The 16,450-nt window shown below is 46.1% G+C and overlaps 1 protein-coding gene across 3 annotated transcripts; it reads right to left on the bottom strand.

The window, feature by feature from the left end:
* Positions 1 to 465: 465 nt before the first annotated feature.
* On the bottom strand, positions 466 to 3,968 carry LOC104914023 (uncharacterized). Of its 3 annotated transcripts, none has more exons than XM_031556527.2 (6): positions 3,794 to 3,968; positions 3,633 to 3,692; positions 3,100 to 3,411; positions 2,498 to 2,573; positions 1,942 to 2,028; positions 466 to 1,193 (listed from the first exon to the last, which is right to left on the bottom strand). In XM_031556527.2, exons 1-6 carry the CDS (start codon positions 3,966 to 3,968, stop codon positions 749 to 751), a joined length of 1,155 nt encoding a protein of 384 aa, XP_031412387.1. In that variant the 3' UTR covers positions 466 to 748. The 3 variants fall into 3 exon arrangements, with proteins under 3 accessions (XP_031412387.1, XP_085097807.1, XP_085097808.1); XM_085241681.1 differs by having other exon boundaries at positions 1,942 to 2,076; XM_085241682.1 differs by lacking the exon at positions 1,942 to 2,028.
* Between the last annotated feature and the right edge of the window lie 12,482 nt (positions 3,969 to 16,450).

The following is a 16,450-nucleotide window of genomic DNA, read 5'->3' on the forward strand; positions in this document are numbered from 1 at the left end:
GCAGGATTTCTCCATGGAGATAATCTAGTTTTAAAAGGAAAATCAATGCAATGAAACTTCCATAAGAGACTTTCTCTTGTTCAACAGACTTCGTTAGTGCAGACACTTCTTCCAGACAGCCACATTAAAGCAGAGGGGAAAAAAAAAAAAAGAAATAATCCTTCTCTGAAGGTTTTATGGCATTGTGTTAATGAGCCTGCCCTTCTGTTACCATGAGAAGCTGCAGTATGCATTCAAAAAGGGAGCAGGTGCTGTCCACAGGATGAGAGGACTGCTGTGCCATGCAGGGAGAAGCCACGTTGGGTGCTACCAAGTCCTTGTGCAAATGGAGCTGCTGCTTTCTTGGGGCTGCGGCTCCTGTCCCATCACCAATCTCCCTCCCTGGCCACTGCAAAGTAGAACAAGGCTGGCTCACCAACCCACGCTTGGATCCAATGGGAAATTTCCATCTTTTGAGTGTGTCCATCAAGAAGACCCAGGAATCAACACCCAGCTATGAGTTGAGGTTGGCACACAGACTGGAGTGGAAGGAACTGGTAAAATGCTGGCAGATGTGCAAACCTGGGGCCAAGCTGAGCAAACTTCCCTCTGATTAATGCAGGTAGACGATTGTGAAAGGTTTGTATCATCTTCAGTGCCTCGGGAGGAATCAGCCAAGCAGCAGCAACGCAGACACGATATTTCTGGGAGGGATGCTCAGGCGCATCAATGAGAAGAGTAGGACCAGAGACACCAAATCACCCCCGTGTCAGAGACATTCTGTCTTAAACTTCTGCCTCAGAGCTTTCTGCACGTTTTGTATCTTCTCTGTGATCACCGTGTCACTGAGGTGGTCCCCAAACTTCTGTTTCAGCAGCACCCTGATGATTTTGATGCAGCGCTCATCCATCATGGGTTTTGCCTCTCGGAAAGTGTTGCCTCTGCGCCCCGTGATGGAGTGGCTCTGGATGTAGTCGGAAGTGAAGAGCTTGTAGAGCAGCGTCTTGCAGGCAGTGCTGATCTTCTGGTCGAAGCGGATTGCTTCTCGGAGCTGTTCCTTGGTGTAGCCATTGAAGAGCTCTACCACCTCGCAGGGCTGCCGGTGGGGCTCCTCCTGAAAGGACAGGGATTCCAGCCTCTGTACCTTCTTCTTCAGAGAGAGGACGTCCTGCTGGAGGTCTAAGACCATCCTTTCCAGCTGATCTATCTTCTCTCTGAAAAAGTCAACCAAGGGATAACAGGTGTTGATGCAAGAGGAAAGACAGCATGGCCTCACCACAGCCATTGCTGAAAGCTGAAACACCTCTACCCATGCCATGCTGGTTTGTTTCCTGCAAAAGGGCACAGGACAAGAGTACCAGCCCACCCAGTTTTGCCAGGAGCAAGGCAAGGGCACAGAATGACACGGTCAGAGCTTTCCAGAAGTCCAGAAATGTTCTGACTTTAACCCCCAACTTCACTCTGTCATGATACAGGGAGACTTTGATGCTCAATTTTCTTCTCAGTTTTAAGGAAACATACCAGCCCTTTAAGTCCCAGGAGGCATGTATTCATGGTATGAAAGAATGGACATGCAGGAAATGACAAAGCAAGTGCCATGAGGTGATTTTTGGCACCTGTTTCTTCGCAGTAAAAATGTCCCCAGTAGCTATTTCATCACTGGGTACTTGTCATCAAAGTAATGGGCAATAAAGCAAGCAATGCAGTCGTGCTCAAACATGATAGGTGTCATTTTGATGGCTATAAGCAAGAGTTTTGTGGGTTTTGCACTGTTTTAGATCCTTCTTGCATCTCTAACTCCGAGCTCTACAAACAGATCAAACACCAGGCTCTGATTGTACAGACACTGAGCAGCTCTTGGTTCTAAAATGGCACCATTTTGTCACCCAGTTGAAGATTCAGTGTTCTTTCCTGTCGGGAGGAAAATACAGTGAATAACAAGTGCCTCCTTTGGCTAATTACCTTTCCATTTCACTGGGAGCAATTTTTTTCTGAACTCTCTCGAAGCCATCCATCTCCTGCAAAGTGTCCAGCTTTCCTTCTTCATAGCTGGAAGAAAAAAGCAAGCTAAAAAGCACTGCCACAGGCTTCACACTCCTGTTGTGGTCATTCTCAACGGGCATCGTCTGGAATTCAAGGGTTGACAGCAAAATCAACTCTAGTTTCATTTACAGCCAAACCAAATGAACAAAGAAGAAGTACCCATGGTTCCTCATGCAGACAACCTCCTGAGCATCTCCTTCCAGGTGGAGGAAGCCCCACACACTGATGCTGGGAGCTCCCATTTGACCCACCAAGAGATCAGGACTCCAGAGCACAAGGGAGTCACTTGCTCTGCAGGATAAATGTATCACAGTAATTGCCATTATCCGCAGTGCTTTGGGTTTAAGTCTATACTAATGTCTACTCAGACAGCAGCACCAGGGCATAAAGGACCAGAGTGGACAGACTACACTGTATGAAATTAATTTATGTGGTATGAGACATTCAGGGTTCCCACCGCACTTTCAGGTGTTACCTGTTCAGACAGATGTGCTGCTGGCAGTGGGACAAGATGCCATCTGACTTCCTCTTCATTGCCAGGGCAACGTAGTCTAAGAGGCAGGGATGGGGAACAAGCTGAACTAGCCTGCTGTTGACAAGGGCAGCACCTGGATCTCTTGTCTCCAGAACAAATTACCTAAACACTCAGCACAGCAACACATTGTTCCCTTTGCATAAACAGAACGGTCCAGACCTGCTTTCCAGGATGAAACAACCAGGATTTTGTTTTTAGAGTGAGGAGGTATCTGAAGGGCTTCTTCTGTTTCCATTACAAAAAACACAGCAGGCAAAGCAGGAAGAGACAATGTGCCTCTAGACACTGCTGTAAATCAGCAATAATAATAATGCACTGGGGTATTTCTGTAACTACTTAATACATGCACTAGTGAATGGACAAGGGGGAACAGCTGGTACATGGTAGAGCAGACACTCTATGCGTCCACACATACATCTCTTTTAGACAGCCCTCCTGGAAGAGACCTCCTTGATAGAAAGGACCAGAAAATGGAATCCTAACTCAGCCCACCCATCAGGAAACAGCCAGAAGTCAATGTCCCAATTTACAGCCACAGTTACCTTTGGTAGTGGTGTCAGCTCTGTCTTCCTCACCCTGAGAAGTCCCTGGCACAGCCAGGCTGACAAAAGTGGCTGGAGGGGGGAAGGTGCTGGTAAGATGGGGTGGCCCCAGGGTACATCTCTCCTTGGTGATGGAGGGGCTGCCAGCACTGCAGGGCAGGCTGGGCTCAGCTGCCTGCAAGAGTGGCTTCCCAGAGTAAGTCCTGTCAGTGTGGTATTTCCTGCATGCATTCACTGGGGTCCATTTTGGGAAGGTTTTCCTGGATTTTTTTGGCTGGGGTGGCATCACACTGTGGGCAGCTGGTTCATCTTCTGAAAGAAAGGCAGGCACTCAAGGCATGGGTGTAACGGGGTATCAGTGCTGTGCATCTCCCCGCTCCCACGTGCTGCTGTTTACCTTGATATTAAGGCAGTGATGGAACACTCAGCAGCCTCCCACCCAGAAATCCCAGTGAAGGCAGAAAGGTGAAATCTTTCTTACCAAAAATCCCGTCCTACCCTATGAAAGGGTCCAAAGCAAAGACATCACTCACTTAACTTCTCCAGGAGTTGTCTATCTTCCAGCAGCTTCTTCTCCAACGCATCTTTATGCTCTGTAGGAAGAGAGGACATTTCAGCATCAAAATTCTTCTCTTAGGGCTGCTCCCAGGCAGCCCCAAATTGTGAATTCCCAAACTGGAGGGGTGTCACTCACCACTTATGCCTTCCACAATGCCCCAGTAGAGCCCACTGAAGCCGGGGCAGCGGGCCAGCACCTGCTCACCCACAGCATAGAGATGGAAGGGCTTGCGGGGCTCCTTGATGTTCTCCATGCTGATGACACGGCTGCCATCAGGCCAGCTGATGAGCACGTAGAGTTTGGCCGACATCAGGGCTGCCCACCTGGAGCAGGAAAGCTCAGCAAATGATGTTCTACCTGAGGCAGTGAGCCCTGGAGATACAAAGTTTGTTGTCCGTGCATCTTTTCTACCAGTTATTTCTCCTAATCGTAGACTGGCTTATGTTGGAAAAGACTTTAAAGATTATCTGCAGCACAAACCAGCACAGCTCAATTGAGTTCAACTGGGCTATAGCAATTTGCTGCAGAGGAGGATCGTATCTATCTAATATCAGGGCAGTGCAGAGAAAATACTCTAAAAGACCCCAGTGTATTCCAGGAAATGATTGTTCCTTTGCCTGTACAGCTATTTCCTTCAGTAAATGTCAGAATGCTTTGATACGGAGGGCATCAAATTACCTCCATTTCACAGATGGGGAAATTGAGGCACAGAGCAGAGAGGGAGTTATTTAAGGAAGCCAAGGAACGAAGCTGCAAGGAGCCGGTCCTCTGGATCCTGGCCCTTCAAGACGTCCTTAGAGCTGTAGCTCAAACCACTGAATAACAGCAGCCAGGCTACTGGAGACTTCCAAAACTTCCTGAGCCACAGCACCAGCTCAGGGATGATTTCTTTCCAGGTTTTTCACCCCACACATCACAGAGGGGCACTAAGCCAGGCAGGGACCGACCTCCATAGTTCCTGAGGGCCCTGGCAGAGCCTCACCGCAGCCCATCCTGCTCTCCTCTGCAGCAGGGTTTGGCACAGCTGCCCTGGTGAGTGAGGCTGAGCCCTCATGCCAGGCAGTACATGCAGGATGCTCACAAAGCCAATGGCAGGGAGCTGGAGCAGGGAAGGGAAAGGTGGAACAGGGACAAGCTGGCAGGACAGGCAGCTACAACCCCAGTTACTTCAATCTCTTATTCTGCTTCCATATCCCCATTAAAGCTGCGTCTGGCTGAGATTCCTTCACCTGGGAGGTTCAGTTCCCCCTGGAGAACTTCCTCCCTCCCCCCTGCAGCATTAATCAGCTGCAGCAAAGCTGCATGCAGGAGCTGTAGCACTCCCCAGTCTGCCCTGCTGGCACAGATGCGCACCTGGCTCACTCCAGTCCTGATCCAGACACACTGTGGGATTTATTTTTACAAGGAGGGAAGCACCATGCACCAGTGAATCCTATGGCAACTCGATCCCCACATCCCTCTCCCACAGGGCTGGATGCTCTGCAGCAGGCGGCTGCAGACCCAGGAAAGGTAAGGAGAGCCCAAGTAAACTGAGCTATACGCACAGCTGAGACCTCTCCCTCACAGCTGTCTTAAAGAGCTCCATACTCCAAACAGCAAATAACCCCAGCCCCCAAAAAAGCTCTCTAAAGCGCTTTTCCTTTCTTTAACATTTAAAGAAAAAAAGCAACACCGATCCTCACAGCTGCTGCTGCTCCTTTCTGCCCCGCTTGCCAGTTCCTCACTTGCCTTACCAAATGCAACAGGACTACACAAACGCACAAACAGAGAAAGGGAGAGAAAGAGAGAGAGAGAGAGATCAACATCTTGATACAACAGAGCCCCGTCCTTGCCTGGTTAGCACTGCTCCAGGTGTTGAGTCTTGCAAAATGTCTCCTGTCTATGCAGATCTCAGCTGCCTGCTCCAGGGGAGGAGGTGACCGGACATTCCTTTGCCTTGGGCTCGTCCCTTCACCACAGTTTCTTGTCAGGTCTCCTTTGTCTGGCTTAGGAAGCTCCCACCTGCTGTCCCCACTGCATTGGAAAAAAAAAAATAAAAATAAAAATCCCTTTCCTTTTTCCTGGTTGTTTTGTTTCAGCATTATTATTCCTTTTATTTTTCCCATACACATACACATATATCTATATATATATATTCCTTAGCTTGTTTCAGGTCTGTTTCTTACAGGGAGAGAATGCAGAAGAAAAGAGAAAAAGCCTTGGGTTTTTTGGAGCATGAATAAACCTTGCATTTCCATGAGTTATTCATGAATAATTCATGAAAATGCATGATTAATTCAGGTTCATGAATTATTCAGGAATAATTCTCGAACATTCCTGGTTAATTCATGCTCACACAGCGAGTGAGTCAGGCTCTAGGGCTTGGCGAATTCCTTTCTCCCCGAGACAGGAGAAGAGAGGCTTAGAGACAGCTGCATTGTGTACTTCCCATTTGCTGAGCCTTAGAAGAAAACATTCTGAGGCCTTTTTTTTTTTTTTTTTTTTTTTTTAATTTATGTAATGAAATAAGGGCTTGAAGAAAGGATCTGAAATGCCTGCAGCCTTCTGGCCACAGAGGAATTGCATGGCACCAAAAAAGAAAGAGAGAAAAAGGAAGAGTGGAATTGCTCTCCAAAGGAAGCCTGGCAGCAAGTTTTTCTCACTTTGAAAGCATCTTTCAGACTGATTGAGCCTTTCCTTTCCTTCTCCCCTGCCTCCACAGCTCTCCCTTCAGATGCACATTGGCTGTTTTGGCATCACGTTGCTGCAATACCAGTGAGCAAAGCAATGTTCTACCATAGGGACACTGTGCTCTGCAGGACAGCCAGCCCTGAGCTTCAGGGTGACACACAGGGGCTTCTCCACCTCCCCCCAAACCCGCTGCGACAGCAGCTAAAGACCTCATACATCTGAAGACATCAGCAAGTCCTTCCATCTCGGTGCCGAGCTCTGTAGGTCACACCTGTTTCTGTTAACATCCCCATGTCCTTAGAGGAAGGTGGCTGTGGCACAACTCTGCCCCTGAGAGGGATTTTCTGGTTGATCTGGCAGTAAAAAGGCCGTAATTGGTGTTGGAAGTCATCCTCAGTGCTTTGGGTCTGAGCAAGGCTCAGCAACACCATCACCACGCTGATGCCTTTGAACAGGAGATGGTCCTCAGCTCGTGGTGGTTCTTGGTCCTGTGGCCAGTCCTGCACATCAGAAGTTGGCTGTTAACAATCCAGTATTCTCAGTCAACAAAACAGAACCACCACAGCAGCCCCAAATCCCACCGATCAGCTCATCTAGTGGTTGAAAGACACAGGCTTTCAATATTTCAAGCTTCCAGTTCTCAGAAATCAAAGTGCAAATTTGGTTAGATCACATCTCCAGCTGAAATACGAGAGCCCACGAGGAAGAAAAGTTCCCACAGGCTGGGATGGCCACCTGCAAGCTGAGGTGCAGTGGGTTGGAGCCATTTCAGCTCAGTCCATGGAAGCTGCCTCCCCACCAGGACGTCCCACCCCAGCCCCTACACGATGTGGGAATACAGCAGAGGACTGAATCTAAGCAGAGCCGTCTGTCTTGTCTGAACCCAAACAGCTCTGGGGATCATGGGGAGAAAGGGAGATTTCAGATGTTTAGTGAGATATCATAAAAGGACCTCGTGGGGCAAGAAAACATAAGGAAAGGATGAATTGCAGTTTTTACAGCTTAAAGAATACAGCTGTCAGCCCAGGAAAACCAGCCTTTAAAAAGAGATCCAAGGATATTGAAACGTAGCAGACATAAGTATTAAAAAAAAAGAGATATCTGAATTCTGTGAAGCTTTGTACGATGTAGCTGAATAAGAATTACATACGAAGTATTGGAAAAGCAATGATGAGTGGAGAAATAATTGAGACACATAACAATGGCTATGAGATTGGATTCTGCTTTTGTACAGGATCAGGTCCACATGAAATCTGCTTGCAAATTGGCCTTGCTCAAGTGAACATTATTTGCTTTCCTTTGTAAAAACAGCAAGGTACAAAGTAAAGTGAATGAATGGTGCTGGGGGCAGGGGATTGGCTGCAAACTGCAGGAGAGGAAAGGCTGCAGTGACCACCAGAGGAAGACAAGCCGTGGTCCCAACAGACAGACAAACCAAGGATGTGCTGCTGATCATTGCAGTCTTACTGTTGAATTATTTCAGGAAAATGCAAGTTAGAAGTAAATCCCAAGCATACAACTTCACCACTACGGGACCCAGCCATAACTGGATAACTGAGGGATGAGAGCTGTGCTGCTCACTACGTTTTATTGCCATGCTGCAATGACTGCGAGCAACCACGCAGTGGGTCAGAGAGAGCAGGTCTGTACGCAGCCAGGGCACGAGCTGCAAGCTGGATATGGGGATCCAGGCATTTAGCAATGCCCCTTTGTCCTCAATCCCATGTGGGATGGCAGGTAGGGCCAGAGGGATCATTAGAACAAATCGGGGACATGATTTGGTGGCCATCTGTGTGACACTGAGGTATAAGTCACTGCCTGTACCAGAGAGCAACCACCTGGAGGCATCTTGCAATTTCAGTGACAGTAAGTACAAGTCACATCTCTGCTTGCAGTATGAGAACACTGAAACACGATCCAGGCTAACGAGGCTGATAATTAAACACATTTTAATTAAGGTCTCGTCTCTTTCCTAGTAGGCTAGAAATGAGTTAGATGGCTCAGAAATGGGGAACAAAGCAGCTATCAGAGGTCAGCAGTCACCAGGTCTGGTACAGGTAAGCCCTACCCACTGTGTTTTGTTAATTGCTTTTCTGGACTCAAAACATTTCCATGTTATTCATCAAGTGGCAGAGCCCAACAAACGGAAAAAAAGCAAAGACCACATGTGCAAGGCTGCACATGCTCTTGCAAGTGCACAGGCCTGGCAGGACTTTGCATTTACCAAAAGTGATACAGTCTTTCTTCTCTCTATAGCCTTGAATTCATCAGATTAATATTTTTTTCTCTATGTAGAAAAGAGTTTCCCCTTTGCCTCCCATTTCGGCTATTGAGCTTTTGCATCGTATTGCAAAGCCTATCTCCTGAGCTGTGTGTATTTATTTGATCTTTGTGCTCTACATCTGTTACCTTATCTGTTTGGCTGGCTGGTTGCTTGGCTGCCTGGTTCCTTGGGCTCCTTTTGTGAGCTCTTCGGGGAGATAGCATCCAACTAGTAGAAAAAAAAGAAAAAAGAAAAAAAAAAAAGTAAAACAGAAAAAGGGAAAAAAAATAACAAAAAAAAAAGGGGGGGGGAAAGAAACTTAAATAGATGAAGAGCAGAGCCATCAACATGAGAATGCATTTTGAATATCCCCAAACCTTCTTCTTTTGTTCTAGCCTTTTTTTCCAGTATTCCCCAGGGAATGATGGGGACCAGAAGGAATAAGCCAAACTAAGGATGCAACAGAAACCAAAGAACAGATGAATCTCATGAAACTGAAAAAAAAAAAGTTATTTGATGTCATTAAGGCTTCAGAAACAAACACTAATGAAAACTATAGAGATGACCCTGATGTACAGGTTAGGATTCTCAACCTGCTGCTAACGGATAGAACGTACCAGGTAGGTGGTGGCTGCAGGAGGGACCAGCTGGGTGGCACTTGGGGACATGAGCACTCATGGGTGTGAGCAGAGTGCTGCCTCCAGCCACATCCATGGGATTCACGCGCTCTTGGCCACAGCATTGATCCTTCCATCTATTTTTTCCTCTTTCTGGACATGGTACCACACTGAGTGCCATGGGGACCTCGCAACCCAACATCCCCAGGCAGAAAATGTTGAACACCAAAAACTCGTAAAATATTTTGCTTTCACTTTGCTTAACCACAGCTGTCAGTTATTTCTCGTAGGGTCCGTGATATTGCTGAATAAATCATTGTATTCCCACCTCACATGTCACAGCTTCCAAAGAAGCAGCACTAAGCCCTTGCAAACACAGTGGGTTGGCATTACATGAGTCCCAGCAGTGTCACTGTGTGGGGCTACAGGTGGTCCCATTGAGCCAGAGGGAAAGGACAACATCAAACTGCTTTGCAGCGAGATAGTGTAAAAATCAGGAAAACAGGTAAATCATCCTCAGCCAGGCAATTCTCTAGGCCCTGATTGTGCAGCTGGCAAATGGGCACTTGTGTGAATAGATCTGCTGAAACTGATGGCTCTACTCAGTGGTGAGAACAGTTCCCACCTGAGCCCTGACTACTCAGTGACATTATTTTGGTATCTGACTACTTGAAGGTGCAAACATATTCTCTCTAATTTGCTAAATAGATGAGTTTACTTATCTCAGGAGGCAACCTCATCTCCACCCTTCTCAGCCTTGCACACTCAGTTCATAACATGAAAAGGTTTTTCCTTAATTTCTTCTCCAGGAAAGAAGGAATTGAGCTCTTACCAGTCTTTCAGGAGAAGTTTTTCCTAATAACCAACACTGGGTTTGGGGGATTTCCACCAGTGCTCAGGTCAATGGGACCCATTAGCCTGGAGAAGGGGCTCCTGGTTCTCCTCCAACCAAGAGCACATGAAAAGTCTACCAGGGCCATCGCAGAAAATCCTGTGCTGTGCCTTCTTTTAACATTCTTACCTTATAGTTCTGAATGCAAAAAGCAAATTAGGAAGATCAGATTGTTCAGAAGCAGGATGTTTTCCACAGTCTTTTGTAAAGACTTTTTTGAAGGTTCAGGATGAAGGAGACATCTTCATGGAATGCGCAATTACGCAGAATCCTGTTGATTTGAAGCTTCCATTTTTACCTCCTGCCAACTCTTACCTGCTCAGATCATCTCGTTTTGCTGACAGCTGTCATAGCTGTGTGCAATTTGTCATGCACCAAGCTGCATAAAGTCTCAGGCACTTGCTAAGTGAAAGCTCACTTCTTGTTTTTTGGGACCAGGAAAGGTTTTATTTGCTCTACTGGGAAGCGAGACAGTTTGCTTCTCCAATCTACTCCACAAAGCATCACTGATGCACTTTTAACTCAAAGAAATCTACTTATTGTCTTTTCTTAAAAGGAGAGCTGCTCCTGTGGGTGACACCGTGTGCAGAAAATACACAGAAAATAGCTGTTATTCAAACACCATTTCTGAAGGGATTGTTCTCTGCTTTCAGATAAGATTAAGAGCTCAATTACGGTACAGAAAAGGTCTTTCATTAAAAATGCTTTCATTAAATCACACATACAACATAATAAGGACAAATTATAAAGCTCTTCAGAAACACAATTGTGCCAGACTGCAAGGTATAGAGGCCTGCTGGAGGCAGCATCAGCTGCTCTTCCCAGCCTTCCTTCAAAGAAATGAATCCCATATACCTCATCTGACGACAGTTCTGAGGAAAACATAACCAGGAACCTTTGCGCATCCAACTCGACTCAACTGTGTTTCTTTCAGAGGATCACTGTGAGCAAACATTCACACATTTTATATGTGCAATAGTATATTCAACTTAAGAAAAGCCCAGAAACTCGATGATTTCAGGCCTCGATAGGTAGCAGCAGATCAACTACGGATTTTTCAAGATTTAAGATTTATTTAACATGTAAAGTATGACTCAACAATTTAAAAACCAGTCAACACAAATCACACCCAAGGGCAAGCCTGTTTCATCCTGGCAATCCTCATATGCTTTCCTGCCTGCAAAGCCTTCAACACAACAACCTTCAGATGAGAAAGAAAGCTAGAAGAAGAACACAAACACATCTGGCAGAGAAGAGAGGCCAAAGGCTCACAGCCAGAGAGCTCTGTGTCCTAGCAGCCAGGCAAGCCAAATCTTCCAAAGAGAAGATACCGCACGTGCAGGGTGTGTGGATCACATGGACTGAGCAAGATGAGGAGAGCATACCCAGGGCTCTTCAGACTCACAGCTGAGAGAAGATTAAATCCTGACTTACCCCAGTTATTCAGGGAGGAGATCAAGCCATGGGAGAGGGCTGAGCAAGTGGGAGTGTTGATAACAAACCATTAGCAGGTGCATGGAGGGAGGAAGAGCAACTTGGGCTGCATACATCCCAACATCCCGCACCATGCAGTGAGTCACAGCACCTGGCTCAAAACGTGGGTGGCAGAGCTGAAAAGTCTGCTGCTGAAGCGATGGAAGTAATTAAAAGCATATAGAAGTGAGCATGCTGATTAGAGCTGAAGAAAGAACCTAAAGAGGGTAGACGTCAGAGAGTAATTTGTGTAATGAAGATTAAATAGATGCTGCTGTTCATTACGCACCGAAAGACTGACGGACCATCGAAAGAAAGGAGAAAACAATTCGCTTACCACCAGTGGAAAGCTGTATCAAAAGCAACCCAGAATTCTAATTAAAACAGCAGCTTCCAGAGTACCTTTGGTCTAGAGATTTGTCAGTATTCACACAAAGGGCGAGACATCCACATAGGTACTGTGATCTCTGCTTCGAGCTGGGGAAGGAAAGGATGCAAACGTCCACCTCCCAAACTGCAGAAAGCAGCAATTGGATACGAGAGAGACAGTGAAGAGCACAGCCCATGCACGCAGTCTCTGTGCACAACTCTACTATGTTTGGGACACTCGCAGAGTCACCAGCCCTCAGCCCCTTTGTGCTGAACCCCAGAGGAGAAAATCAGCACTGTCCCAGGGGCCGAACAGCCCTTGTGTGCTGCCTGCCTGCCCAGGCTGTGTGTGTGTGCCTTAATTACCCCTGCACAGATGGCTAATGGCTTCCTCCTCTCCTTGCTGATGAGCCAGAGAAGAATGGAACAAGTTTGCTCGTTAGCAGCATGACCCTTCAGGCCTCTTCGTACAAAGGAAAAGAAGCTCTGAGAGCTCCAGCAACACAATAAAGGTGATGGATGCTTTCCAAAAAACACCACTTTAGGGAGCAGCTATGGGAAGCAGCAGGCTGTGGGCTCTGCATCCACCTCCTGATCACTGGTGTATCACTCAGCCCTCCACTGTTTGCAATACCAACAAGCTGTGTTTGGGGCAGGTTTCTGCCTCGATCAGAGGTGAACATTACAAAGTTAAATTAAATTTAAAAATCACACCCATCTTTCCATGCCATGTTAGCAGACATCTCCCAGCTTGCTGTTTCCTGCAGAAAAACACTGACCTTGTGATGTTGAAGCACCTGCGTACACACATGCAAAACTTTTCCAACAAATATATGCATTGTTGCTCCTCCAGAATAACACAATTTTACCTGTGCATCAACCAGCACTTCAAGAAAACACTCAGTGTAGGATGACCAGAAAAAATTAAGTGCATCTATGCAGCAGTGGGCTGGTTTTAGTTCTCCTTAGGTCATTAACTGCTGGTTTCATTAGGCTGCCTGCAGACAAAACATAATTGCTTTGTGGCTAGTGCCTGGTGAACAGCCATTTGGGTTTATTAACGTCCTCACAGCTGTAAACCTGTCAGGGAAATTCTTTTAAATATGTCTTGCAAAGTTTGTTCCTTCTCAAAGAATGTGTCAGGTTGATGGACTGGTGCTTGGAAGGAAACACCCCATAAATGGTGTTTTAATGCAGTTTAATGGCACTTGTGCCCTGAGCTTCTGTCTCCAAAATCCACAGGACCTTTCTCAGGTAGGGGCTTTTAGATCTCTGTGAAGTTATAACTTCAGTGTTCATTTTACAGGAGTTTTACAGCCCAAGAACCAAGGCCATAAAACTCTGCATGGGTGATGAGTTGACAGCTGGACTTGATGATCCTTTCCAACCTTACAGGTTGTATGAAGCGCTGTTTGGAGCCAGCTCTACAAAGTCCTCCTTAGCAGAGCCCTGTTTTAAAGCCTGGCTCCCAACAAAGACAGACTCTGCTAATTTAGTTGAATGTTCTCCTCTGAGTATCAGACATTATAATTGCTCTGACAAAACGCATACATCCACTCTCAATTTACTCTTCCTACTTACAGGAGAGCTAGTTGTATCAGCCCTACCACATCCTCTCTCCTACAACACTTTGACGGCTCCTATTTAACTTATCACTTTGCAGACATGTTGGATTAAAGTCTACCTGAATGAGAGCTTTATCCAGCTCCTGCAGGAGCTAATGGAGAAGGTATTTCAATATATACAATGTGGCTATTATCTCAGGGGAAAAAGGAAAGAAGTCCTGCTTAAATTAGAATAAGAATTCTGCCAGAATCAGAATGCTTTTGTTTCACCCAACTATTCACTAAAAGCCCGCACTCACTTAACAGCATTTTATATCACTTCTAGCATTCATGACATAGCCAATTATTTTCAGAGTCACGAACCAGTAATACACTTAATTATGGTCTCTGGCACTTTTTTTTTTTTTAATCTCCATATTTTCCTCAACAATAGTTGCCCTCATCCCTTTTATCTCCCATTTAATCCATTTGCCATCGCTTTTCCCAGCACAGCACACGACGTTTCTATAGCATCCTCTATGCACCAGATGCACTGGTCACTGTGCCACAATCCTCACACCATCCCCTGCGTTCCCACCCCTCCAGCTCTCCCTGCATGGAGTAAAGCCAGGGTCAGCCAGATGCAAATGAGATATTTGAAGCTGAAGCATGACGGGGCAATGATTGCTTGATGAGTATAAGAGGAGAGAAAGGTCTTGGCCGTGCCTCGTTTATTTAATCACCCACTGTTGTGTGGGGACAATTAAGGACAGAACAGTTATGATCCTCTGACCGGCTTCCCAATGTCATTGTTACTGGCATTAAGACAAAGAGGGACAGGTTACACACGTCTTCTTAGCCTGATTCCTGCTGTAATGAAAGCATTGCTAATAATAAATCAAAGATTTTCATTGCTTAGGTTGCAGCTTTCTGGCCCTCTTACAAAGGGGGAATATTTTGCTGGCAGAGAGTATGAGAAGGAGCCTCCAATTTGTCCTGGAAAAGCTGGATAATGGTATTCCTGTCCTTCCATGGAGAGTCACTGCTGTACGTCTATGATGTGTGCACCAAGGCTTTGTCCCACTGGAGTTGTCCAAGGACAGAGCAGCATCACAGAAGGCATTTAAATGAGATGAGCTCAACCCAAGAAAGCCACACAGCCCTTCGCTAAGGGCAAAGGCAAGCAGCAGAAAATTAATTGGTACTCATGTAACCAACATGTAACAGCCACAAAGCAAGTGAGGAGTTGAGCACGGAGAATGAGAGGAATACAAGAAAAAACACTGAGCAACATACAAGGTAAGGAAAATACCTCACTCCAACAAGGCAGAAAATGGAGGTAAACAACTCAAAGAAAAGCAAATGTAGGCGGGAAAAAGAAACAAACAGAGCCAAAAAAGCCTACAAACAACAGCAAAAACAGCAGCTAACTAATAGCAAATATGAGCAGAAACAAGCCCAGAAATGACGGAAGAGCTAAACATCTACTCCAAGTAACATAAGAAGTGAGAAGAGGAGGAGCCCAAGGAACACCTCTGTGCCTCCTCCACGTACCCAATCCATTCCATGCCCACTGCTTGGCTTTCTAATCCGTGTTTTTTGCATCATGAGACAGAAATCTAGGAGCAAGAGAGCAGTGTTCAGCAGAAGTGTGGCTTATTAAGGATAATCCTGCACAGCACAGAAAATAAAGCCTCCTGCATCAGTAGGGCCACACCTGGGAGATACAGTAACTCAGAGGAGGAGACAGGAGAAGAAGAAAATGAGTGTCAGAAAACTGATAAAGGCAAAACCTGGAGAGGTGAGAGCTGGTGGCTGTCCTGGAGTTGACTTGCAGGCAGTGCTGCCCACAGCAGCAGGTCAGGGACACAGACACACAGTGTGCTGGGAAGCTCCAGAGCCTCGCTTGCAAGCAGTAACAAGGCAAATGATCCCAAGCAGAGCCCACATCATTAATTGCTCCTTGCCCTCTTCCATGGAAAGCCCGATTACCACACAGGTCAGCTTTTCTCCCCATCCTTGCCAAGATCAAATGCTCCTGGGGTTCCTTAATGCCCATCACACCTGTGCTCAGAGGACAGGAGTAACTTCATTTGGCGGTAATTATATTGATTAACTTCCCCAACTACAGAGCTCAGGAGTCCCGGAGTGCCTCAGGCTACAAAGCTTTACAGAAGGAAAGAGCTGTGCCGAGTGATGCTGTGGATGCTGCAGACCCCCAGCTCTCCTTCCCTGCCCTGGGTGCGCTGTTATTCCATCCACACTGCAGAACAACGTGGGATGTTTGCCATTCCCATGCAAGTGCAGCGTCTCAGAAAAACAAAGCATTTGCCCTCCTTCCCAGATCTGAAATTACACCAACCTTGCCAACAGCATCAAAAACAAATTTCTACTACATATCTCCATTTTTCAAGGAAAGAAATACGCTAAATATTTTTTTCCTCTTTTTTTTTTTTCCTCTTAAAAAATCAACCAGAACTCTTCAGAAAGAGCTCTCACCCCATTTTCTTGTTTTTCTCCATTTGACAGAACATTTTCTCTCTGTTGTTGTTTACACCAGTGCATTTCTATATCTGGCTGCTTAAAATAGCGTGATGAGATACCAGGGATGGAAATCTCTGCTCTTGTGCATCCAGCATGTCTGTTGTTGGAAGCCTTAAATCCAGCTCTCCGGTGGGATGAAATAGATGCCACTAATCCAATTTCTAAAATATCAGGCATCAAGCTGACACCGTTTTAAGACTGAAAAAGCCAATTTAATCAAACCTCTGCTATTTTCTCTCTTTTTCTCTTCCACAATTTATGATGGCAGAAAGAAGAGAGACAGATTGCTTGGGGAACAATGTTTTCAAACCTCTACAGATAACATAACACTGCTCTACTGCACTCTGGGCTGTTACAGCCCCAAAATGCACTCCATCTCCTCCTGTTTGCCCAAAGCACTGCAGAATGAGGTTTGTCCTT

This window comes from Meleagris gallopavo, chromosome 22, assembly GCF_905368555.1.
Source record: "Meleagris gallopavo chromosome 22, MGAL_WU_HG_1.1, whole genome shotgun sequence".
Classification (NCBI taxonomy): Eukaryota; Metazoa; Chordata; class Aves; order Galliformes; family Phasianidae; genus Meleagris; species Meleagris gallopavo.

Excerpts from the sequence above, each read along its gene's own strand:
- LOC104914023 (XM_085241681.1), bottom strand. The coding sequence starts at position 3,968 with ATGTCGGCCAAACTCTACGTGCTCATCAGCTGGCCTGATGGCAGCCGT. Across the intron at positions 2,574-3,099 it reads AGCTGACACCACTACCAAAG|ACTACGTTGCCCTGGCAATG; the intron begins GTAACTGTGGCT and ends CCTGCCTCTTAG. Across the intron at positions 2,077-2,497 it reads CAGCACATCTGTCTGAACAG|GAGTGTGAAGCCTGTGGCAG; the intron begins GTAACACCTGAA and ends TGACCACAACAG.